The 24,490-nt window shown below is 46.3% G+C and overlaps 2 protein-coding genes across 2 annotated transcripts in view; both read left to right on the top strand.

Moving 5' to 3' along the window:
- Positions 1-2,061, top strand: part of LOC141272967 (uncharacterized) — a 180,612-nt gene extending 178,551 nt beyond the window's left edge. The window contains exon 6 of the mRNA XM_073684210.1: positions 948-2,061. Coding sequence (XP_073540311.1) covers positions 948-1,984 — 1,037 coding nt within the window. The 3' untranslated portion in view covers positions 1,985-2,061. The remainder of the gene's footprint in view (positions 1-947) is intronic.
- Positions 1-24,490, top strand: part of LOC141272893 (uncharacterized) — a 123,320-nt gene that overhangs the window by 47,174 nt on the left and 51,656 nt on the right. The gene's annotated exons all lie outside the window — the stretch shown is intronic.

The following is a 24,490-nucleotide window of genomic DNA, read 5'->3' as shown; positions in this document are numbered from 1 at the left end:
TACTCATCGCTCGTTGATCGCAGAAGCTTGCAGACTACGCCATTTTTTCCCTTATGACTTAATCTTCATTTAGAGACCACACATCGCATAGCTGCAGTCTGCTATACTGGTGTTTTTGTGCTACAGCTCTAGGTAGCGTTTTTCTGTGCCAGAAAAATATCCCAATCATTCCCTAGTTGATTCTATCTCTAAAGATATAGGTCCCGTTATTGTCGGACGCATGGACCTTACAATATTTTATATTTCGTTTCGGAGTCAGCGTGGCTACAAATTTTCCTTTGATGCTCGGGAAACAGCCTCACGGTTACACGCTAATTAGTGCAAGCCTGCATTTTAATTACCTCCTGCGTCTTTCAGGGACAAGATGCTTGCTTCCTAGTGAAGTTATAACTCTCCTCGGCTAGCATTTGTTTGTGTAAGCTATTTCTCAGGCGTGTGATAATTGGGACTTTTGTGCTGAGCAAAAGGGAACAGCTTGGTGCTGACAAGTGGTGAGGGGAATATGGGAGGGGGGTGAATATCTATGTCGGGCAAATATGGAAGAACATTTTCCTGACATTAATATTTCCTGACAGTAACGAAATATAAAAACTCCCTTGTTAATTGCTTGGACACTTTTCTACACTAAGGGCATGATGGGAAGCTTGCTACGAGAGTGAAATGGCACTGGTGGTACATTAAGGGGTAAATCCTGATGACAGGTTCCCTTTAAGAACAATTTATTTCCTCTCTTATCTCTGCCCCCCTGACTTGTGCCAATGTCACCAGTTTATAAGTGTTATTCACTTTACCCATCATTGTGTTAATGTTATGGCATGTAGTTGTCTTCCTTATTACCGATACTTTCACTGACTAGGGTCTTCATTGTCAGCTCCATGAAATAAATGTAGAAATCTCTTTTGTGTGGTAGATTAGATGTGATTTTTTTCTATCTTTCATTCTTATAGGAAATTCTTGTGAGAATAACAGTTTATCACTAAATTGTACAAAAGAAGATATCAGGAAGCACTCTAATGGAGAAAACCTCATCACCCTTCATGGACCTCCTGGACTTCACAGCACTTCACTTTCTTATAATCCTCCTGATCATGAGGAACCCTCTTCTGAGAAATCTCACATTGTTACCACAACTCCAGGTGACAAAGTGAATACAAGATTTCAGTGTGACAAGCAACTTACTAAAAGCTCAGCTCAGACACAAAGAACCCACAAAGGAGAAAAGCCATACTGCTGTTCAGAATGTGGGAAATGCTTTACAAAGAAATCAAAATTTGTTATACATGAGAGAATTCACACAGGAGAAAAGCCATTTTCGTGTTCAGAATGTGAGAAGACCTTCACAGATAATGGGAGTCTTACTAGACATCAGAGAATTCACACAGGAGAGAAGCCATTTTCATGTTCAGAATGTGGGAAATGCTTTACACAGAAAGGGCATCTTAATTCACATCAGAAAATTCACACAGGAGAGAAGCCATTTTCATGTTCAGAATGTGGGAAATGCTTTACACAGAAAGGGAGTCTTATTTCACATCAGAAAATTCACACAGGCGTGAAGCCATTTTCATGTTCAGTATGTGGGAAATGCTTTACAAAGAAAAATAATCTTATTAAACATCAGAGAATTCATACTGGAGAAATGCTATTTTCATGTTCGGAATGTGAGGAGACCTTCACAGATAAATGGATTTTTATTACACATCAAAGAATTCACACAGGGGAGAAGCTGTTTTCATGTTCAGAATGTGGGAAATGTTTTACAAATAAATCAAATCTCGTTAAACACCAGAGAATTCACACAGGGGAGAAGCCGTATTCATGTTCAGAATGTGGGAAATGCTTTACAGATAAATCAAATCTTGTGGCACATGAGAGAATTCACACTGGAGAGAAGCCGTATTCATGTTCACTGTGTGAGAAACGTTTTATACAGAAATGGAATCTTCTTTTACATCAGAGAACTCATGAAGGAAAGAAACTGTAATTATATTCACTGTGTTTTACAAATATTAATAAACTGTGGGAGACCTGAGCGTGTCGTAGATGTATTTTCAGGGTTGTTAAAGGTGTTGGAACACTTTGCACTTTAAATTTTTGCTGAATCAATTTGGTTCCGAATCAGATTTTATGGTCAAATCTAATCCAAAACAAATTTGGGGAAGAAAAATTAAAAAATAAAACAAATAAAATGATTTGGATGTTTAAAGACCTTCCAGCAGCTTGAGCATGTTAAACTGGTCACATCATGGAATAGGCTGCAGAGCTCAATAAAATGACCTTGAGCAGCCATAAGCAGGCTCCAAAACGGGCGGACATACAGCCGGTGTAACTGTACTGGGGCCTGGAGGTGGAGAGGGACCCTTGCAGGCGCATACTGCCCATAGCAGCAGCCCACACAGCCGTTATGGAGACACTCAGTAAAGATTATGGGCAGGAGTGAAAGGGGCCCGGGGTCAAGCAGCACGGGGCTGCTCTCACCTCCACTGGTAACCATTCTGACACCCAGAGTCAGGGAGAGAGTGGTGCACAGAGGGCAGGACTGGGGACTTCAAAAAGACGGTGTATCATGCAGGCAAAGAGACGCTGGCCAATGAACGCTTTTCCCACCAGACTGGTGAGCGCTCACTGACTGCAGCCTCTGTCCTCCTGCATGGCACGTCCCAATGGTGAGTGTTCACCTGTAGTCGGGGGGCCCAGGCTGCATGGCACACTGGGGACAATAGTGGAGGAAGAACAGGACTTACAGTACGTCTCCTGCTCCCTCCACTGTTCCATTCCCAGCATCATAAAGAAGAGGTCGGGCGAGGAAGCTCGCTGCACAGGACAGCATGGCAGCAGCAGGGGCCTATGCGTCTGCTCTGCTGTGTCCCCATCCCCCACAGTGGTTTCTGTGGCCCTCTCCAGCTGATCTCTGCACTATGTGGCCAACCACCTCCATAGCTCATCTGAACACCTGATATAGAAGAGTAGTATTTGTGTATGTGTTTATGTAGGTTTGTGTGTGTATACGGTATTTGTGTGTGTGTATGTATGATATGTGTACGTACAGTATGTGTGTGCATGTACGGCAAGTGTATGTAAATGTGTGTGAAAATGTGTGTATGTACGGTATATGTGTTCTGCTATTCATTGGTATATATATCTCATTCATCTACATTTTTTAAGCCATGACGCTTTAAGGTCATCACACTTACTTGACCAAGTTTTATGATCCATGTAGATCTGCTAGTCTGTTTTTGTTTCTGCAGTTTTATTGTCTCCTGTTGTCTTCAGCTAGCTGATTGCTAACGCGCTAAATCTGTGTTAGATCTAAGCACATACTTCCCATATATTGAGACACAGCTAAGGGGCGGCATTTATGCATATTTTTTCGAAGTCCCATCGTTTTTCAAAGTCCCGGCACAGTTAGACATGGCAGTTGGACAGGGCAGGAGACAGGTAAGACATGCAAGACAAACAAACTTGCTTCCAGGTCATCTGTTTTGCAAACAGTGTTCACCATTTGTATTTGTGGCATTTACATTCTGGCTGCTACAATCATCCACATTCACCGTTCTCTCACAAACTCGGCACACTTCAACCATATTATTAACCCTTCTCTCCTCTCTTCTGCAATGTACAGCTTACCTGCTCTCTTTGCAGTGTTATACTTCACAGACCCATTCATTCCCACCATACAACACAAGAAACGCTCTCACAAATCACTCAGCCATCTGCTCACTCTATTTTCCTAATATTAGTCGCAAGTGATATTTCTCCTAATCCAGGACCTTCTTGTAATAATAACACTAACTCTTTCCCTGCTATATTCAGAAACCCTGCTAATCTCATTAATATTCCCTGCATGCCTTCTGTCTCTTTCAATTGTGCCCTTTGGAACTTGAGGTCAGCATGTAATACACATCCATGACTTTTTCCTCTCAAATTCCCTTAACCTTCTGGCTCTCACTGAAACCTAGATCCAGCAATCGGACACCACCACTGCTGCTCTCTCATATGGTGGCCTACACTTCTCTCATACCCCGAGACCTGACAACATATCAGGTGGATTTGTTGGTCTGCTCCTTTCAACAAAATGTACTTTTCAGGTTATCCCCCCAGTACCTTCATTTCCCTTCTTTTGAGGCCCACACAGTCAGACTCTGCCTGCCCTTCTCCCGGCGAGTGGCAGTTGTGTATCACCCTCCGGGCCCCTTCCGTCAGTTTGTGGATCACTTTGCCACTTGGCTTCCAAACTTTCTATCCTGTGACATCCCCACTCTCATCATGGGGGACTTTAACATCACAATTGTTGATCCCCTCTCCCCATCTGCAGCTCATCTTTTATCGCTAACTTCCTCCTTCGGCCTTTCACAGCTTACCAATTCTCCTACACATGAAGTTGAAAATACTCTTGACCTGATCTTTGCCCGGCTCTGTTCAATACATGACTTTACTAACTCTCCTCTTCCACTCTCTGACCACAACCTTCTTTTATTCTCTGTCAAGAACTGTCACCCTGCTGAAGACACCCCCACTTTCCACACTTATAGAAATATACATGCCATTGACACCCAGAAATTCATGAAAACGTTGCAATTATCATTGGCCCCAATCTCCTCCCTCTCATGTCCTGACTCTGCACTGAAGCATTATAATGAAACATTGCAGAGCGCCCTGGATGAAGCCGCACCTCCTACACAGAGAACAACTCGGCACAGACGGCGACAACCCTGGCACACGCCACAAACACGTTTTCTCTAGCGCTGCTCCAGGTGTGCCGAACGGCTTTGGAGAAAATCTAATCTGGCTGAAGATTTCCTCCATTATAAATTTATGCTTAAAACATATAACTCGGCCCTTCACCTCTCCAACAAACCTACTTTATTAACCTCATCATCTCACTGTCCAATAATCCTAAACGCCTCTTTGACACTTTTCACTCTCTCCTTAATCAAACAGCACAGGCCCCGACCATCGCCCTCAGCACTGACGATCTGGCCAATTATTTCAAAGAAAAAATTGATCATGTCCGACAGGAAATTTTCTCTCAATCCCCAAATGTTATGCATGCTTCTCCCTCCCACATTGCATCTTGCTCACTTTCTGACTTCAAACCAGTCACGGAAGAAGACGTGATCCGGCTCCTTGCTTCCTCTCGCCCTTCCACCTGCACCAGTGACCCTATTCCCTCACATCTCCTTAAGTCCCTTTCTCCAGCTGTCACCACTCACCTAACTAAAATATTCAACCTCTCCCTCTCATCTGGTATTTTTCCCTCCTCTTTTAAACACGCCAGCATACATCCATTGCTTAAAAAAACATCCCTCGCCCAGAACTGTGCTGCTAACTACAGACCTGTTTCCAAATCTTCCCTTTATCTCTAAACTCCTGGAACGCCTGGTCCATTCCTGTCTAATCCGCTATCTCTCAGATAACTCTCTTCTTGACCCTTTACAATCTGGTTTCCGCTCTTTACATTTTACTGAAACTGCACTCATGAAAGTCTCTAATAATCTACTAACAGCTAAATCTAATGGTCACTGCTCCCTGCTGATTCTCCTGGATCTCTCTGCAGCATTCAACACTGTGGATCACCAGCTCCTCCTCATGATGCTCTGCCCTATTGGCCTCAAGGACACTGTTCTCTCCTGGTTCTCCTCCTACCTCTCTGACTGCTCCTTCACTGTGTCTTTTGCTGGCTCCTCTACCTCTCCCCTTCCCCTTATTGTCGGGGTACCTCAAGGATCAGTCCTAGGCCCCCTTCTTTTCTCCTTACACACCGCTCCTATTGGACAAACAATCAGCAGATTCGGTTTTCAGTACCATCTCTATGCTGATGACGCCCAATTATTCACCTCTTCTCTGGACATCACCCCTGCATTATTACAAAATATCAGTGATTGTCTTTCTGCTGTCTCTAACACTATGTCCTCCCTCTGTCTAAAATTGAATCTGTCAAAAACTGAACTACTCTTATTTTCTCCCTCCACTAACCTACCTATGCCAGATATTGCCATCTCCGTTTGTGGCTCCACCATTACTCCCCAGCAACATGTCCGCTGTCTTGGGGTCATACTTGATTCAGATCTTTCCTTCACTCCTCACATCCAATCGCTCACTCTTGTCATCTACACCTCAAAAACATCTCTAGAATCAAAGCTTTTCTTACCTTTGACTCGGTAAAAACTCTTACTGTAGCTCTTATTCATTCTCGTCTGGACTATTGCAACTCTTTACTAATCGGTTTCCCGCTTTCTAAACTTTCCCCTCTCCAATCTGTCTTAAATGCAGCAGCCAGGATCATATTCCTCATCAACCGTTACACCGATGCCTCTTCCCTGTGCCAGTCATTGCTGGTCCTGGTGGGCTAGAGGTGCTAAAAGAAGGGACTTTGAGCGGATAGAGTAAATAAATAATGTTTTATTAAGTATTAAAAAGGTTTAAAATGGTGACTAAAAACAATGGAGGCACAAATGGATAACACAGTCAGTGGAGTTGGTTGGCCGATATATTCTAGACACACATGTTAGTATGGATCTTTCATGGAAGGTGTCACAAACGGTTAATAGATCGAAGGCTTTAGGGTGGGTGAGGGTCACCTGAAAGGGAAAGGAATGGCAATTAATACCGACCCTATTACCTTTTTGCTATGTGCTATACACATAAAGTAGATATAGGATATTACCTTGTTTAGATGTAGAGGGGTATTGTGATTGAGGATTCAGATCCGAAAGGATGCTGTGGGTTGGAAGTCTGCAGAGACAGAGGAATAAGTTCAAGATGACTGTACTAGGAAGTAGGGGGTTGGAGCTGGTAGATAGGGATTCTACCTAGTTTGATGGGAAGAGTGGGGGTATTGGAGGAGTTGGTTCCAGAAAAAAGCGTAACTGCCGGCTTGCCTCTGACCTGGGTAGATTAAAAGAATATAGCTGTGAGGCTTTATAATAATACAGGTATTACCGGGGTGTTCAGCTGATAAATACCCTGCATTGGTGAGAGGAGTATCTCACCTATAGAGCAAAGTCTTGGTGTTCCTGGGTTGGTAACCAGGTGCTGACACTGATGCACAGGGTGAGCACACAAGGAATGATTCTTTCTGCTCAGAAAGTTCAGTCAGTAGGTGCCAGACTGAGGTGTGTACCCACGCTGGATGTTAGCGTGGAAGGCTGGTGATGAGCAGTGGTATACAAAGTAGTTGAGGTCGTGCCGTGTGGTCGGCAGCTGGTGGTGCAGGCACATACCTTCTGTTGATTACGTTTGTTGGCGTTGTCAGATAGCGTTCCGGAGGTCTGTATCTTACTGACCTGTAAATAAGAGCTAGAGCGCTCTGAATTGCGGGAGTAGCGCTGCACACGGAGTCCCGGCCGGAGGCTCCAGTAGTGGTAGGCGCCCGGATGTAGCAGTACCTTCTTCGTGCACGCAAGGACCTGCATGATGTAAGGTCACGTGGTATACGCGACGGTAGATCACGTGGAGTCTCGCGATGGGTTAGGTACGGGTAGCACTGAGGACCTTTCCTACGCGTTTCGGATTGCACGGAATCCTTCATCAGGGATGGTCCTATTAGTGCTGGGTACTTCCTTTTATACGTAAGTACTCGGTCCTCCTGGTGCTCCATTGATTAGACAGATAATGCATAGATAGATCTTGGTTAATGCACTTGTTTGATTGCTGTAAAAAAAAAAGTTGTATTCTTGTACTTGATTCAGTAGCTTAGTTAAGCATGACAGGTTCCATTATACTGTTCAGATCTTTGTCGTGCACATAACTATAATGGATGTATGATTGCTGTCATAAAGCATTATATTCTTGTAGTGGAGTCAGTGGTTTAATTGAATGCAAAGAGTTCTATTTCACTAATCAGACCTTTGGGTCTTAGTGAGTTTAATTTGAAAATCCAGCTACTTTCGATTCTGGACATTTGGTTGATATAATTGCCTTGCCTCCAATGTTTATGGACAACTTGGATGCCTGTAATTTGTATATACTTAACTGAGCCCCCATGCTTATCCAGAAAATGCTTGGAGAGAGGGTGTTTCGGAAACTTATTGCGTATATTCCGCAGATGTTCCCCTATTCTCCTATTTAAGGGACGTATTGTACGTCCCACGTACAGTTTTTCGCAAGGGCATTTGAGTCCGTAAATAACCCCCTTAGTTGTGCAGGTAATGAAGGTAGTTCTATCTCCCCATGGGATATTTTGTTCTGTTTCTTAGTATGTAGGCTCCTGCAGACTGAGCATTTCTTGCATGGGTAGAAGCCGGCAGGGCTTGGAAATAAACTTTTTGGTAGAGCAGTAGGTGGAGGATTTTTTATGGATGGGGCTACTAGGTTGCCAAGGTTTCTGGCTTTCCTAAATATGAGTTTTGGTTCTAAGGGGATCTGATCTCCTACTACCTTATCACCTCTGAGGATATTCCAATGACGTTTTATGATTTTCCTCAAAAGATAAATGTTAGAATTATACGTGGTTATAATTGGGATATCTATAGTAGGTCCTCAGTGCTACCCGTACCTAACCCATCGCGAGACTCCACGTGATCTACCGTCGCGTATACCACGTGACCTTACATCACGCAGGTCCTTGCGTGCACGAAGAAGGTACTGCTACATCCGGGTGCCTGCCACTACTGGAGCCTCCGGCCGGGACTCCGTGTGCAGCGCTACTCCCGCAATTCAGAGCGCTCTAGCTCTTATTTACAGGTCAGTAAGATACAGGCCGGCCGGGACTCCGTGTGCAGCGCTACCCCTGCAATTCAGAGCGCTCTAGCACTTATCTACAGGTCCCTCACTCCTCTTAATATTTGAGTTATGCTTATTCTGTAATGTATTTTTGTCTTTTCAAGCCCCCTAAAATTGTAAAGTTCTGCGGAATATGTTGGCGCTATAAAAATAAAAATTATTATTATATGTACACACGGGGTCAAAATTGTTGGTCGCCCTCGTTTAATGAAAGAAAAACCCACAATGGTCACAGAAATAACTTGAATCTGACAAAAGTAATAATAAATTAAAAATCTATGAAAATGAACAAATGAAAGTCAGACATTGCTTTTCTGCTTCCACAGAATTAAAAAAAAAATAAACTCATGAAATCGGCCTGGACAGAAATGATGGTTCTTCTTCTTCTTCTTCTTAACTTAATATTTTGTTGAACCTTTTGAGGCGATCACTGCAATCAAACGATTCCTGTAACTGTCAATGAGACTTCTGCACCTCTCGACAGGTATTTTGGCCACTCCTCATGAGCAAACTGCTCCAGTTGTCTCGTGCTTGAAGGTTGCCTTTTCCAGACGACATGTTTCAGCTCTTTCCAAAGATGCTCAGTAGGATTTAGGTCAGGGCACAAAGAAGCCACTTCAGAATAGTCCAATGTTTTCCTCTTAGTCATTCTTGGATGGTTTTAGCTGTGTGTTTTGGGTCATTATCCTGTTGTCAGACCCATAACCCGCGACTGAGACCAAGCGTTCTGACACTGGGCAGCACATTTCTCTAGAATCCCTTGATAGTCTTGAGATTTCATTGTACTGTTGAGGGAGGGCAATGGCCTCTCACGGTTGACCAAGTGAGTGTCAAATTATGATGTTACAAGGTTGATTGCGCAATCCAACAGGAAACCAGATGGAGACAGTGCTCTGTATGGGAGGATTCAGAGAATCTCTAATCCTGTTTATTTCTACTCAGCATTTTATATTGTTTTGAGTATATCAATAGCCAATCACCTACAGCCTACTACAGGCTTAAGCCAATGTTAGTGCAATTATTACGGAAACACATATATGGTCAAATATCATCGTTAGTTGGAAGCATCATGGAAATTTACAAGGTTACCCCTCCCGGCTCAGACTACTCAGATAACGGGAGCAGGGTGTCTCATGGAATGTTCTTGTGAGAAAAATGTTAGTGTGGGAAAGATGCATGTGAAGCATGAGAAAAGAAGGAAAGAATTTATGTTATGCAAGGAGTGATAATAACATGATTTTGAAGCAAGCAGACAAAATGGAGTTGCTGTAGCATGAGTATCAATATGTACTTTACATTTCCCCCCTAAAATTTATGTTATTATCAACAATAGAAGTGCTATCCCAGGGTCATGCTTTGAGCCTGAGGGACATTGGTCTTCACTCAATTAGTGCCCTTGTTACCAATTGAGGCTGTCGCGGCATGTCCATCCCCCCTTGTTAGTTGATATAATCATAAAGCTCAGATCTTCAGACGAGGTTGGTTGTGGCATGGGGGTAAAGGTCATCATTCCCTTGTCGTCCAGGCCCTCAATGCTGGTTACATCTGGGAGGTCCGTGTATAGTAGCACTGGATGTTGGTTGACAGCGTTACATAGTTACATAGTTACATAGTTAGTAAAGCCGAATAAAGACTTGCGTCCATCAAGTTTGACCTGTTAGTTCTGTAATTGCTAAAGTTGATCCAGAGGAGGGCAAAAACCCCAAATGATTTGGCCAATCTTCACCTGAGGAAAAATTCCCTCCCGACTCTGAAACCAGCAGTCAGAATAAATCCCTGTATCAACCTACTATTTTATTCTATTTTTAAGTATATGCAGAAATCTGCCTGGTATCTAGAAATGCATCCAGTCCCCGCTTGAACTGGTGTAGTGAATCTGACATTACCGTCTCCTCACTCAGTGAATTCCATATTCTCACTGCTCTTACCATAAAGAACCCCTTCCTATGCTGGTGCTGAAACCTTTTCTCTTCCAGTCTTAGTGAATGCCCTCTTGTTACCGTAATATCCCTCCTTTTGAACAAATCCCTGGCAAGGTCTCTATACTGCCCCCTAACATATTTGTACACATTTATTATGTCCCCCCTCAACCTTCTCGTTTCCAGGCTGAATAGTCCTAGTTTTGCCAACCTCTCTGGGTATTGCAGTCCCTCCATTCCCCTTATTAATTTTGTTGCCCTCCTTTGTACCTTTTCAAGCTCGTTTATATCCTTTCTATATATTGGGGCCCATAACTGAGCACAGTATTCCAAGTGTGGTCTGACCAGTGCTTTGTACAGTGGAAGAACAATGTTCTCATCCTTTGCAGCTATACCTCTTCTGATACATCCCATTACCCTGTTTGCCCTTACAGCAGCCGCCTGACTTTGGGCACTCCAATTTAGTTTGCTATCAATCAAGATGCCCAAGTCCTTCTCCATCTCTGAATTCCCCAATGATTTCCCATTCAGTGAGTACTGGTGGCTTCCACTTTTCCTTCCCATATGTATGACCTTACATTTCTCCTCGCTAAACCTCATTTGCCATTTAATGCTCCACCTACCCAGGTTATCCAAGTCCCTCTGTAGGTCTGCACTATCCTCTTTTGTATTAATTGTTTTACATAACTTTGTGTCATCTGCAAATATTGATATTTTACTATTTATCCCGTTGACTATGTCATTAATAAAGATATTAAATAACATTGGGCCTAGTACAGACCCCTGTGGTACCCCACTAGTGACGCTTACCCAATCTGAGTATATTCCATTTATAACCACCCTCTGCCTTCTATCCTTTAGCCAGTTAGCTACCCACTTGCAAACATTTTCCCCCAGCCCCATCATTCTCATTTTGTATACCAACCTATTATGTGGCACGCTATCGAACTGATCTACTCGAGAGCTAACCTCCTCGTAGAAGTCAATCAGGTTTGTTTGGCAGGAGCGATTCCTCATGAATCCATGTTGGTTCGGGGTTAATAGATTATTAGCATCAAGATGCTCCATAATTGCCTCATTAATAAAGCCTTCAAAAATTTTGCCCACAACGGACGTCAGACTCACCGGCCGATAGTTTCCGGCGTCACTTTTCGCTCCCTTTTTGAATATTGGCACTACATTCGCCTGTCGCCAATCAAGTGGTACAGACCCAGTCTCAACAGAGTCCTTAAATATAAGATATAACGGTCTGTCTATCACATGACTTAGTTCCCTTAGTACCCGTGGGTGTATGCCATCAGGTCCTGGTGATTTGTTTATTTTAATGTTACTGAGGCGTTTCTGTACCCCAGCTTGGGTTAGATTTGTCATACTTAGTGGAGGATTAAGCTTGTCACTTCTCATTTCTCCTGTTAGTTCTTTTTCCTTTGTGAAAGTTGACGAAAAAAATGTATTTAATAGATTAGCTTTATCCTCATCTTTCTCTATGATTTTGCCTTCCTCACTTTTTATCGGTCCAATATTATCCGATTTAATCCTTTTACTATTTATATACGTAAAGAACAGTTTGGGATTTGATCTACTTTCCCCAGCAATACGTCTCTCTGTTTCCTCCTTCGCTATTTTTATTTGTTTTTTGCAGGTTCTCGTTTTTTCCTTGTAACACATTAGTGCCTCCTTGCTGTTTTCCTGTTTTAATCTGTTGAATGCCTCTTTTTTGCTATTTAACGCCCCTTTTACGTTCTTATTCAACCATATTGGTTTCCTCTTATTTCGGGCCCTTTTATTCCCATACGGTATATACCTCTCGCACTGAGTATTCAGAATTCTTTTGAAGGTTTCCCATTTACTATTCGTATTCCATTGATTAAGAACTTTGTCCCAGTCTATAAGTTGAAGGTTTTCTTTCAGCTGATCAAACTTCGCCCTCCTAAAGTTTAATGTTTTAGTTGTTCCCTTATTGATAACCCTACTGAAGGGCATTTTGAAATTGATAATATTATGATCGCTATTACCTAGGTGCCCCCCTATCTGTACCTCAGTTACTGTATTCTATCAGGCCTATTAGTCAATATGAAGTCCAACACGGCCTTCCCTCTCGTTGGTTCCTGCACTAGTTGGGAGAGATAATTATCCTTGATATTTGTCAAGAACCTTTTTCCTTTCTGAGATCTACAGGTTTCTGTTTCCCAGTCAATATCCGGGTAGTTGAAGTCCCCCATTACAATCACTTCATTATGTTTTGCTACTTTGTCTATTTGTCCTAATAGCAGATTCTCATTCTCCTCTGTTATATTTCGTGGCTTATAGCAGACCCCCAGTAATATTTTATTATTATTTTTAGTTCCCTCTATCTCTACCCACATGGACTCGACCCCCTCTTCTCCCTCTCCTATATCTTCCCTTAGTCTGGGCTTTAGACATGACTTTACATATAAGCAGACTCCTCCGCCCTTCCCCTGTTTCCGGTCCCTTCTAAATAAACTATAATCTAATAAATTTACCGCCCAGTCGTAGCTATCGTCTAGCCAAGTCTCTGTTATACCTACGATGTCATACCTCTCCTCCGATATAAGCGCCCGCAGCTCATCCGCCTTATTGGTCAGGCTTCTTGCGTTGGTCAGCATGCAAGATAAAACTTTGGGGTTATTTAGCATCCTATTCTTCTCTAACGATCTAACTGTTCTATCCCCACCCCCCTCTCCACCCTCATTATATTCATTTCTCCCCTTCCCCCTTGCTTGCCTCACATCCCACCTATTTCCTTGGTTCCCCCCCCGTCTCTAGTTTAAAAACTCCCCCAACCTATTAGCCATCTTCTTCCCCAGCACCGCTGCACCCTCCCCATTGAGGTGCAGCCCGTCCCTACGGTAGAGCCTGTAGCCGACAGCGAAGTCGGCCCAGTTCTCCATGAACCCAAACCCTTCTGCCTTGCACCAACTCTTTAGCCACTTATTCACCTCCCTAACCTCCCGTTGGCGCTCCTGTGTGGCTCGCGGGATTGGTAGTATTTCTGAGAAAACTACCTTGGAGGTCCTTGCCCTAAGCTTCCTACCTAGGTCCCTGAAATCATTTTTAAGGACCCTCCATCTACCACTCACTTTGTCATTGGTGCCAATGTGGACCATGACCGCTGGGTCTTCGCCAGCCCCACCCAGTAACCTGTCAACCCGATCCGCGATGTGCCGGACTCGAGCGCCAGGGAGACAGCACACCGTTCGGCGATCCCGGTCTTTGTGACAGATTGCCCTGTCTGTCCCCCTAATAATAGAGGCACCCACTACCAGGACCTGTCTAGCCTGCCCTACACTTCCCCCCTCCCCCTCATTACTGGAGCATACACTCCCCCGGCGGTCAGAGGATCTGTCGTGCTCCAATAATGCCGGTTCTGAACCAGCCTTCCTATACTTCTTCCCTCTATCCCTTCTAACTGTTACCCAGCTCCCTGCCTGTTCAGCCTGCGCTTCCCCACTAAGCTCCACCCCCACGGCTCCGGCCAACATGGAAGTCATTCTAAATATGGGGATACAGTCAGTATATATGTACAAGTACAAAACACAATTATTTATATATAGGTGTATGGACGGGGATCAATTAGGGATGTGCAAGTGTATCGATTAGATATCGGCGCGGGATCAGTTAAGTATGGACGGGGGATCAATTAAGTATCAATTAAGTATGGACGGGGGATCAGCTGAGTGGGTCAGGTGGATTAATTAAGTATGGACGGTGTGTCAATTAACTATGGACTGGGATCAATAAGTATGGACTGGGGAAATAATTAATTGTGGACTAGGGAATCAATCAATTAATTACGGACAGGGGGTTTAATTAAATAGGATGGGGGGTAAAGCAAATAAATAGGTATGGACGGTGGGTCAATTAACTAAGGACTGGGGATCAATAAGTATCAATAATATCAATAAATATGGACTGGGGAAATAATTAATTGTGGACTGGGGAATCAATCAATTAATTATGGACAGGGGTTAATTAAATATGGTGGGGGATAAGGCAAATAGATAGGGACTGGGGATGTGTAAAAGTGGACAAGGGGAATCTATTAAATAGGACAAGGGGGATCAATCAATTATGGGCTGGGGGGGTCAATCATTTAAATGTGGTCAGGGGGATCACTTTAATATGGACGGGGGGTGGTCGGGGATCAATTAAATGAGGACGGGGGGGTCAATTTAATGTGGTCAGAGGGATCAGTTAGATATGGACGGGGGTGTTCAGGGGAATCAATTTAAATATGGACGGGGGTGATCAATTAAATATGGACGGGGGGTGATCAATTAAATATGGACGGGGGGTAATCAATTAAATATGGACTAGGGAATACAATACAATTACAATACAGATACAAATACAATACAGTACAGTACACACTTGGGTTCAGTAGGGCCGCTTATCGCGGCTTCCTGCCCCTCACTCACCTCCTCTAGGGACGCTGCTCGCTATCACAGCGCGCTCGTCCCTCCGGTCGCCTCTTACCGGTCCTCCTGATCACCTCCTGGTCACCACCACCTGGCACCCTCCGCCGGCCGGCACTGCACGCTGCCACAGCGCTCTCTTGCGCTCGTCCCTCCGGTCGCCTCCTACTGGTCCTCCCGGTCCGCTCGGTCACCTCCGCCTGGCTCTCTTCCCTTCCCAGGAGCTCTCTCCACACACAGCACAACTCTTGCAGCACACGGCAGGCTCCGCATCCACCACTTCCTGTCAGGCCTCCTCCCACTTCCTCCTTGCGTTCTCCTTGCTCTCTGATGACTGGCAGGTTTTCCTCATGGAAAATGGGATACAATAAAAGACTAGTTTTAGTAAAACATATATTAACAAGATGCAAGCAGCAATATGCAACACTCCTTGTAATATTCCAGCAATCCATCCACCAATCCCTTTAAACCAATTAGCAGGATTTAAAAAGGAGAATGTATCAGACGACCAACTGTCTTTGGTCAATTCTTTGTTTATTATACTCTTCCCTGAGTTTCCTAATGTCTTCCATTTTAGTCTTTAACTGTATGGTAGAGTCGGGGTCAATACAGTGACAACAGGCTGGGCCTATAACCTGACACATCCCTCCTTGAGCTGCTGTCAAATAGTCCAGCACTAAAGTATGTTGATTGGCCACTATGATAAGTTGATTCTGCACCGCAACAGTAGTATTAATTACTTCCAATATACTCCAAATTTGGTCATCTAAGTAGTCAGTGACTTCCACTAATTTGTCCCACATTTGTGTTACCATAGGGTAGAGGAAGACAGTACTGGCTATCTTATTGGGTATACTCATTTGTACTAAATGAGGTCTTCCGGATGGGCGTGGGGTGTTGTCTTTGGCACGTTTATAGATGGTATGAAGAGGGATGGCTCTCAAATCTACTTTACTATGGGGAGTAAGATAAGTGTCTGGTGTTAGCCGGGCCAACGTGCAAGTCCCCCCTACTCCGACTGGGAGCCATTTGTACGCATTATTCCCACAGACCCAATATGTGGCTGATGGCAGATCCCATAAAGCAGAGTGCTGTAATACTAATTTATGTACCAAATCTGGTGGTGAGTAATGAACTTGTTATTAAAAGGGTCAGTACTCTGTTGTAGGCTATTCCAGGTATTGACTAGTCCAACCATACATATTATCATAAAACATCTCAGGATGGTTGACGTTTGCAGTGTGAAGCATGGATCCATGTTGATTTCCCTTCAAATTTTACTGCTGTTGGGCTTGTCAGGAGCACTTGGTATGGTCCGTCATACAATGGTTCTAGTCCGTGTTTCCGAACATGCTTCTTCACATACACATAATCTCCAGGCCTGAGGGTATGACAACCTTCTGCATCAGCTGGATCTGGAATAGAAGATGATACTAACGCATGGGTGTTAGTTAGGGCTTTGGCAAGCTGAATCACATATTGCACAACATGATCTGTTTCTTCTGATAATTGTTGTGGGGTAAATTGAGCTATAGCCGGTTGTGACCCAAACAGTATCTCATAGGGTGACAGTTTGTGTTTCCCTATAGGGTTGGTGCGTATGTGATATAGTGCAATGGGAAGGAGCTCAGGCCACTGGGCCTTAGTCTCCTGCATCATTTTGGTCAATTGCCTTTTCAGTGTGCCGTTCAATCTCTCCACCTTGCCGCTTGACTGTGGATGGTAAGGAGTATGCAGCGCCACTGTTGATCCGATCATGGTAAGTATTTCTTGATATACGTGTGGTGCCCCTGAGGGTTCAGTCGCCACAGAGTTACTGCACCTCACCCAGAGGTGTGGTATCTCCTTCTCTCAGGTAAGGAGGGAGTACTGCTCGGACCACCCCAATACCCGCATCCAACACTACACTACTCCAGGCCGGCTGGAAGGGCGATATGCACTGAGTGTGCTGCCCTGTCCCTGGCTGGAGTGGGGGGAACCAGAATTAGGGGGGAACCAGTAGTGGGTGTGGGTGGAGGAGGCAGTTCAGGGGAGTGCTTTAGAGTTCAGAGTTCGGGGTCTGGTTCAAGTTCAGCCAGACCAGGAGCAGAGTATCTTTAGGAGCTCTGCTCTGCAGGCAGGGCCTAAGTATAGAGTCCCCGGAGGGGAGCAGAGGAGTAGGCTCTGTTTTACAGAAAGGGGTCCCAGGGGTACAGAAGGAGCAGGAAGCCACCCGTACGCCCGAGGGATCATAGGCCGCAAGAAGGGGACCGGCCCCTGGTCCAGCCGTGCCACTTCAAGTCTCGGCTGGGAAAACCGGTGGCTTCTGGCTTATATAGTCAGTTGCCGAAGTCTCGTTCTAATCCCCGGGAGGGTCAAGCAAGTCCGGACACTCCGACGAGACAGGAGGGACTCTAGAGCACCCGAGTGGGATTGAGAGTGAGAAGCGCAGGGCAGGAGGGAGGAAGACCCAGCGTGAAGTCGGTCTAGCTAGGAACATAAGAAAATGGGGTTCCGTCAGTGCTCCTTAAATTTCCTGAAGAAGTGCTGAACCCCTGCCTGGTGAACGCAGCGCGACATGGGAGGCTGACACCAGTACAGTGCGCCAGTGGAACTGTTTAAACAAACTGTGAGTAAAAACCTTGGGTGACCGCACTGCACTGCCTCCGTCCAATTTCTTTAGTCTGCGCCATCTTTCCCTCCCTGCACCACAACGCCCTGCTTCTCTCATCCATCCACTTCTACACTGTCATGAGGCCTCGCTCCACCTGTGGGGAGCCGCACCAACTAAGCTGCCCGAACACCGGCCTCAGAGAACTGTCGCAGTGCTGGTAGCCAATTACCAGGAACCACAGGTGGCGTCACGAACATTTACAAACCATAGAAACCCTATAAATAATATAATCTATTTCTCCCCCTTCCCCTTTCTGTTGACCGCCCTGGGCCACGGACAGGGCCAGCCACCGTGATATTCCCCGAAGCAACGACGAGAGGCCCGTGCTTCCGAGTACCCCACGGCCCTGGGGGCGCGTCATCTTTGGCGTCACGAACAGGATACGTAACCAACCCATTATCACTGGGTATTGTGCACCTGAAAGAACTGTTTTACTACATCTAATGCAGCACCCGCCCCAGAAGAACGGGCGCCATTATGTGCGTGGTAAAGAACAACTGTGTGAAGCCTCCCATCATGTATTGGGTCCCAGAATGGCACCAAGAGCACAGCCCGCCTCTTACAATTGTGACCGTCCGTGAAGATGTGTCCGTCAAGACGGAAAGGATGTCCCAAGGAGTGACCGACAGCATGCTGCCAGGGAACCACCCCCGAAAAGGGAGGGAAGAAGAAGAGAAACGATGGGGACAGGGTGTGGTCAGGACAAGTCCAGACAGACTGCACCCGGCAGCCAGAATGGATGGAAGCAAGGTTCCAGCTGCCGCCTCTGGCCTGCAGCACCAAGCGACCCCCCTAATTCAGGGAGGAGCGGCCGTCGCAGTATCCCCGGAGGATGCAGAGTTCCTCCAGCAAGAGATCCAGGAGTTGGGCCATCAGATGGAAGAGGCCCAGAAAGGAGCGGTCGCTTGGTAGAGAGAGGAGCTACAGGCGAAAATAGCCGCTCGGCGGCGGCCAGCATCGTGCACCACCAGCGACACTCCAGCCCCGGCGGAGCCAGATGAGCACCAGGAGGCCGCGTGCAACACAGGAGTGGGTAGGAAGAGTTCCCCTACCCCAGGCGCTGAGTGTGCCGACCTGCTCCTGGACCTCCTGCAACCCCTTCCGTCCCCGGGCGCGAACGCCTTGGAGCCACCTCTGGGCCCAGAGTCCCTAATCCCGGGCGCAATACCAGAGGGCCTGCTGCTGCTCGATCCACTTCCAGAACCGCCAAACACCGCACCCGCGTGGGTGTACGGTCAAGCCATGGTTGACTGGTCCGCAAAAGTGGAGGACCAGCAATGACCCCACTGACACCATTATCAGGGTTGTCTGCCCAGGAGGAGAAGAGTATAGGTGGGACAACCAGGGGGGGGACCTGATGGGGTACCCGCAGGAGACCCAAGCTGAAGCCTTGCGGAGGGAGGAGTTCTGCAGGCGAGAGCTCCTCCAATTGGAACGAGAGCGGCGTACCCGTCGGGTGCGCTGCAAGCGGATCGAGGCTTGGAGTAAGGCCGCAAAGACCCAAGCCCGCCAAGCGGAATCGGCGCGTCCCAGTCCCCGGGAAGAGGGACTGGTCGTCAAGTTCGACTTGGAGGCTGGGTGGGGGTTTATCCGCAACCCCAACTTCACCAGGGACATTTTCGTTAATTGGCGGGATGTGGAGTCCCATCTATAACAGGGCCACCCCGACCTGAACCTGCACCCTGATGACTATGTAACATACACCAGGCACCACGGAGAGCGTGGGTAGTATACCCTTCAGGTTCAGCACATGTTCCAGGAGGACGAGGACCTGCCCCCGCAGCCTGAGGCTGGTGGCCCGGACGGGTCAGTCGGCCGACACCAGAAATATCCCTGGTGGGGATATCACTACTAGGATAGTAGGTGGGACTGGACTGTAGATAGTTACCCATAAGGGTACACCATTATTTTTTTGTGTTCACTTTTAGTTACCCATGAGGGTATAAAGACATTCGGTCTGCGGACAGTGAGCTGCTAAAAACTTAACTGTAAATAGTTGCACTTATTAAGGTGCCCCCTATTGGTTTTATAAACCGCAACACCTGACCTCAGAACAAAAACCCGTTTGGCGTGGCGGAAGATGTGGTCCAACACCAGGATCGTCTATGCCCTGCAGCCACGCCCAGGCCTACGTTGAGGGTTTTCGGACGGGTCCCTCATGCTGCTACTTTGCACCTGTGTGAAAAGTAAAATGGACACCCGGTTACAGAATGTGCTGTAACCTGTTACATAATGTTATTAAAAATGTTTTAGTGCAATAATGACCTGTAACATTCAAGTAATGTGCCTCCCATAAAGGTAAGAAAATGTTTTTGTTACAATCTTATATTTGAATGCATTCTTAAAAATTTGTGTGTCTAATTGCCTTGTTTTTGCTCAGTTCCAGCCTGCGGATGTGCTGTGTTTTACCAGGGGGGAATGTGGTGCCCCTGACGGTTCAGTCGCCACAGAGTTACTGCACCTCACCCAGAGGTGTGGTATCTCCTCTCAGGTAAGAAGGGAGTACTGCCCGGACCCCCCCAATACCCGCATCCAACACTACACTACCCCAGGCCGGCAGGAAGGGCGATATGCACTGAGTGTGCTGCCCTGTCCCTGGCTGGAGTCAGGAGAACCAGAGTTAGGGGGGAACCAGTAGTGGGTGTGGGTGGAGGACGCAGTTCAGGGTAGCGCTTTAGAAAAGATATAAAATTAAGGATCCACCTTAGTTCAGTGGTTCAGAGTTCGGGGTCTGGTTCAAGTTCAACCAGACAGGGAGCAGAGTCTCTTTAGGAGCTCTGCTCCGCAGGCAGGGCCTAAGTATAGAGGCTCCGGATGGGAGCAGAGGAGTAGGCTCCATTTTACAGAAAGGGGTCCCAGGGGTAGGGAAGGAGCAGGAAGCCACCCGTACGCCCGAAACTGCCAGGAGGCAGGAGGGATCGTAGGCCGCAAGAAGGGGACCGGCCCCTGGTCCAGCCATGCCACTTCAAGTCTCGGCTGGGAAAACCGGTGGCTTCTGGCTTATATAGTCAGTTGCCGAAGTCTCGTTCTAATCCCCGGGAGGGTCAAGCAAGTCCGGACACTCCGAAGAGACAGGAGGGACTCTAGAGCACCCGAGTGGGATTGAGAGTAAGTAGCGCAGGGCAGGAGGGAGGAAGACCAAGCGTGAAGTCGGTCTAGCTAGGAACATAAGAAAGTGGGGTTCCGTCAAGTGATCCTTAAATTTCCTGAAGAAGTGCTGAACCCCTGCCTGGTGAACGCAGCGCGACGTGGGAGGCTGACACCAGTACAGTGCGCCAGTAGAACTGTTTAAACAAACTGTGATTAAAAACCTTGGGTGACCGCACTGCACTTCCTCCGTCCAATTTCTTTCGCCTGCGCCATCTTTCCCTCCTTGCACCACAACGCCCCGCTTCTATCATCCATCCACTTCTACACTGCCCTGAGGCCTCGCTCCACCTGTGGGGAGCCGCACCAACTAAGCTGCCCGAACACCGGCCTCAGAGGACTGTCGCAGCGCTGGTAGCCCATTACCAGGAACCACAGGTGGCGTCACGAACATTTACAAACCATAGAAACCCTATGAATAATATAATCTATTTCTCCCCCTTCCGCTTTCTGTTGACCACCCTGGGCCACAGACTGGGCCAGCCACCGTGTTATTCCCCGAAGCAACGACGAGAGGCCCGTGCTTCCGAGTACCCCACAGCCCTGGGGGCGCGTCATACGCATGAGGAAAAGGCTGGTCCTTTATCACTTTCGATAACTTCTGAGACTCCATACCGGCAAACAACTTCAGAGACCAGCTTCTTGGCGGTAGTCTTGGCAGTCATGTTTGGAACGACGAATGCTTCTGGTCAGCTGGAAAACATATCCACTACCACTAAGCAGTATTCATTTCGTCCTGCTTTAGGGAGAGTGATGTGATCTGGATCCATCTGTATATAACGTAAGTTCTGGGTCATCCAAGGGTACTTCCCCCACTAAACAAGTGGAGTTGACTCCGCAGTAATCTGTTCCAGACAGTCATGTGGTGGAGCCTCTTTCACCTCTCCTTCAGGTGCTGGTAGCAGGGTGGTTGCAGTTTTTCTAGATGCTTGAGGAGTCTAACACTGGCCCTGATGGACACTTGCTCTGTGGGGGCACAGAAAAGAAGATCATCCACGTATTGCAATAGTACTACCTCAGAGTTGTCCAGCTGCCACGGCAGCAGACAGGTAGAAATGTTCTTTGCAAACTGATTAGGCAAAGATACCGGTGGAAATAAATGGCAGGGCTAGGGTTGGGACCGCATGAAGCGGTGATGCATATGCTATGGTATTTTGAATTGTTTCTGTAAGCAGGTGTTGTGACCTGGGTACATCCAGGGGATCATATTTTGGTCCCACGACAGGTATAACATACTGACATGATGATCTTCATCATACACATTCCGGGTGTAGTGTGTATTGCTGCCTGTATTCCGGGTGTGCCAAGATGGCCGCCACCAAAGGGACATCTGGTCAGAGGCTGGAGGTGATGCAATGGGTGTAGCAACATGGCCACAGCAGGAAGGGTTGGAACTTTGGATGGACATAGGTATAACAGATGAGGATGGGGCACTAGGTGTGGCTTGGGTAGTAGCAAGGGGTGGGCCTCCTGGACGGGGCGCGCGACATGCAACACAATAATTTGCTGACTGGAATTTGTACAGGTCCATCACCCCCCATCCGCCATTATCAGGGGTGGCTGGAGAGCAGTATCTTTGTAATACACATAACATGGCGTCTTTCCCTTATTGTCTGTATATCTGTATTTTCTTCCTCCATTCACCCTTTTTTTTTTTTTTACAAATTCTCTGCTGTTCTGTATCAAGCCAAGGCTGTTTGCTATTCTAGCAGCTGTAACCGGCCCTTATCTGGTAGCTCACATATTTTAGTTAACTGTTTAAGTTTCTGCACATACTTTTTCCCTTCTTTCGATAAACTCAGCGCAACTTTTTTTCCACATGTATTCACTTTCTAACCCATTATCTTACTTGCTGCATTCAACATCTCGTACTGTAATCTATATCCCCCCCCCCCCCCGGGTATAACCCACACAATGACATTGCTCTTTTGGTTTTCTCTACATATTTCCTTTCTTCTATTTCAACATATCCATCATCACAAATCTCATGTGCAACTTTTCTAAACTTTTCAGCATCTTCCGACAATCCACAGTCAGCTAATCTTCCCCTTTTCTGACGGATTCCTTCATCCCACAATGCAGGCTGAAGTCTCCCCTGCACAGGAAAATTTAACACCTTAAACACTTTTGGTGCATTCTTAAATGATCTTTTCCTTTCTCGACCGACCATGATAGTCATCACGTCCTCACCCTCCTGCGGGGGAGCCAATTTCTTTCTGCTCCACGGAAACATTGATTAATCACTACTGCCTTCCAACTGACAACTGACAAAAGATCCTTGATTTGTGCGCAGCACAAGTCCGGCCAGCCTCACAGCTGCTGTTCCACTGACTTCACCCCCTCCCATCGGGGGAGTCACGCACGGCTGTAGGTGAAAGGAGGAGGAAGTCTGCAGCCCTCCGGACACTCGATATATGTATATCTGCGTGCGTGTCCTACCCAATCTTCGATCACCTGCCGCGACTGAAACTAATAGTGTTCAGTCTGCTAAGAATCTTTGTCAGAAGTTAAGGAAGATTCACACAATATTCACTTGTCAATCCGAGGCGATACTGCTTTAAAAGTTATCAATATCAGACCCCTAATGGGACTACACCCCTTATAGTCTCACCTTTGACTATATCCAACCAGGACGTCCGGAGATACTGCAAATAACCACGCACCACGTGGAAACCACGCCAAACGGTCAGTATCACTAGTAAAGAACTCGTGTACTTACCATGGCTTTTGTGGGGGATGATCAGTCCCAATTCCAGTGGGGGAGGCTGAAAGCAAGTCTCTCTTTGAGGACGTCCAGAGGTGGTGGGGCGTCCCTGGTTAGGGATCCGAGTCACGGCACCAAGCTGTTGGGGGAGGGCAATGGCCCTTCACGGTTGACCAAGTGAGTGTCAAATTATGATGTTACAAGGTTGATTGCGCAATCCAACAGGAAACCAAACAGAGACAGTTCTCTGTATGGGAGGATTCAGAGAATCTCTAATCCCGTTTATTTCTACTTAGCATTTTATATTGTTTTGAGTATATCAATAGCCAATCACCTACAGCCGTACTATAGTACTACAGGCTTGAGCCAATATTAGTGAAATTATTACGGAAACACATAAATGGTCATATATCATCGTTAGTTGGAAGCATGATGGAAATTTACAAGTTCACCCATCCCGGCTCAGACTAGTCAGATAACAGGAGCAGGGTGTCTCATGGAATGTTCTTGTGAGGAAAGGTTAGTGTGGGAAAGATGCATGTGAAGCAAGAGAAAAGAAGGAAAGAAGTTATGTTAGGCAAGGAGTGATAATAACATGATTTTGACGCAGACAAAATGTTGCTATAGCATGAATATCAATATGTCTTTTACAGTACCCTGCACCGATTCAAGACACTCTGTGCCAGATGCAGCAAAACAGCCCCACAACATAACAGAGCCTCCTCCATGTTCACATTAGGGACAGTGTTCTTTTCTTGATATGCTTCCTTTTTCCATCTGTGAACATACAGCTGATATGCCTTGCCAATAACTTCGATTTTTGTCTCATCTGTGCATAGGACATTCTCCCAGAAGCTTCGTGGCTTGTCAACATGTAGTTTGGCAAATTCCAGTCTGGCTTTTTTAT

Source organism: Phyllobates terribilis, unplaced genomic scaffold (genome assembly GCF_046119375.1).
Source record: "Phyllobates terribilis strain yellow unplaced genomic scaffold, ASM4611937v1 Scaffold_1__5_contigs__length_1240528914, whole genome shotgun sequence".
Taxonomy (NCBI): Eukaryota; Metazoa; Chordata; class Amphibia; order Anura; family Dendrobatidae; genus Phyllobates; species Phyllobates terribilis.
The sequence above is the reverse complement of the archived record's forward strand: the minus strand, read 5'-3'. Positions and strand labels throughout refer to the sequence as shown.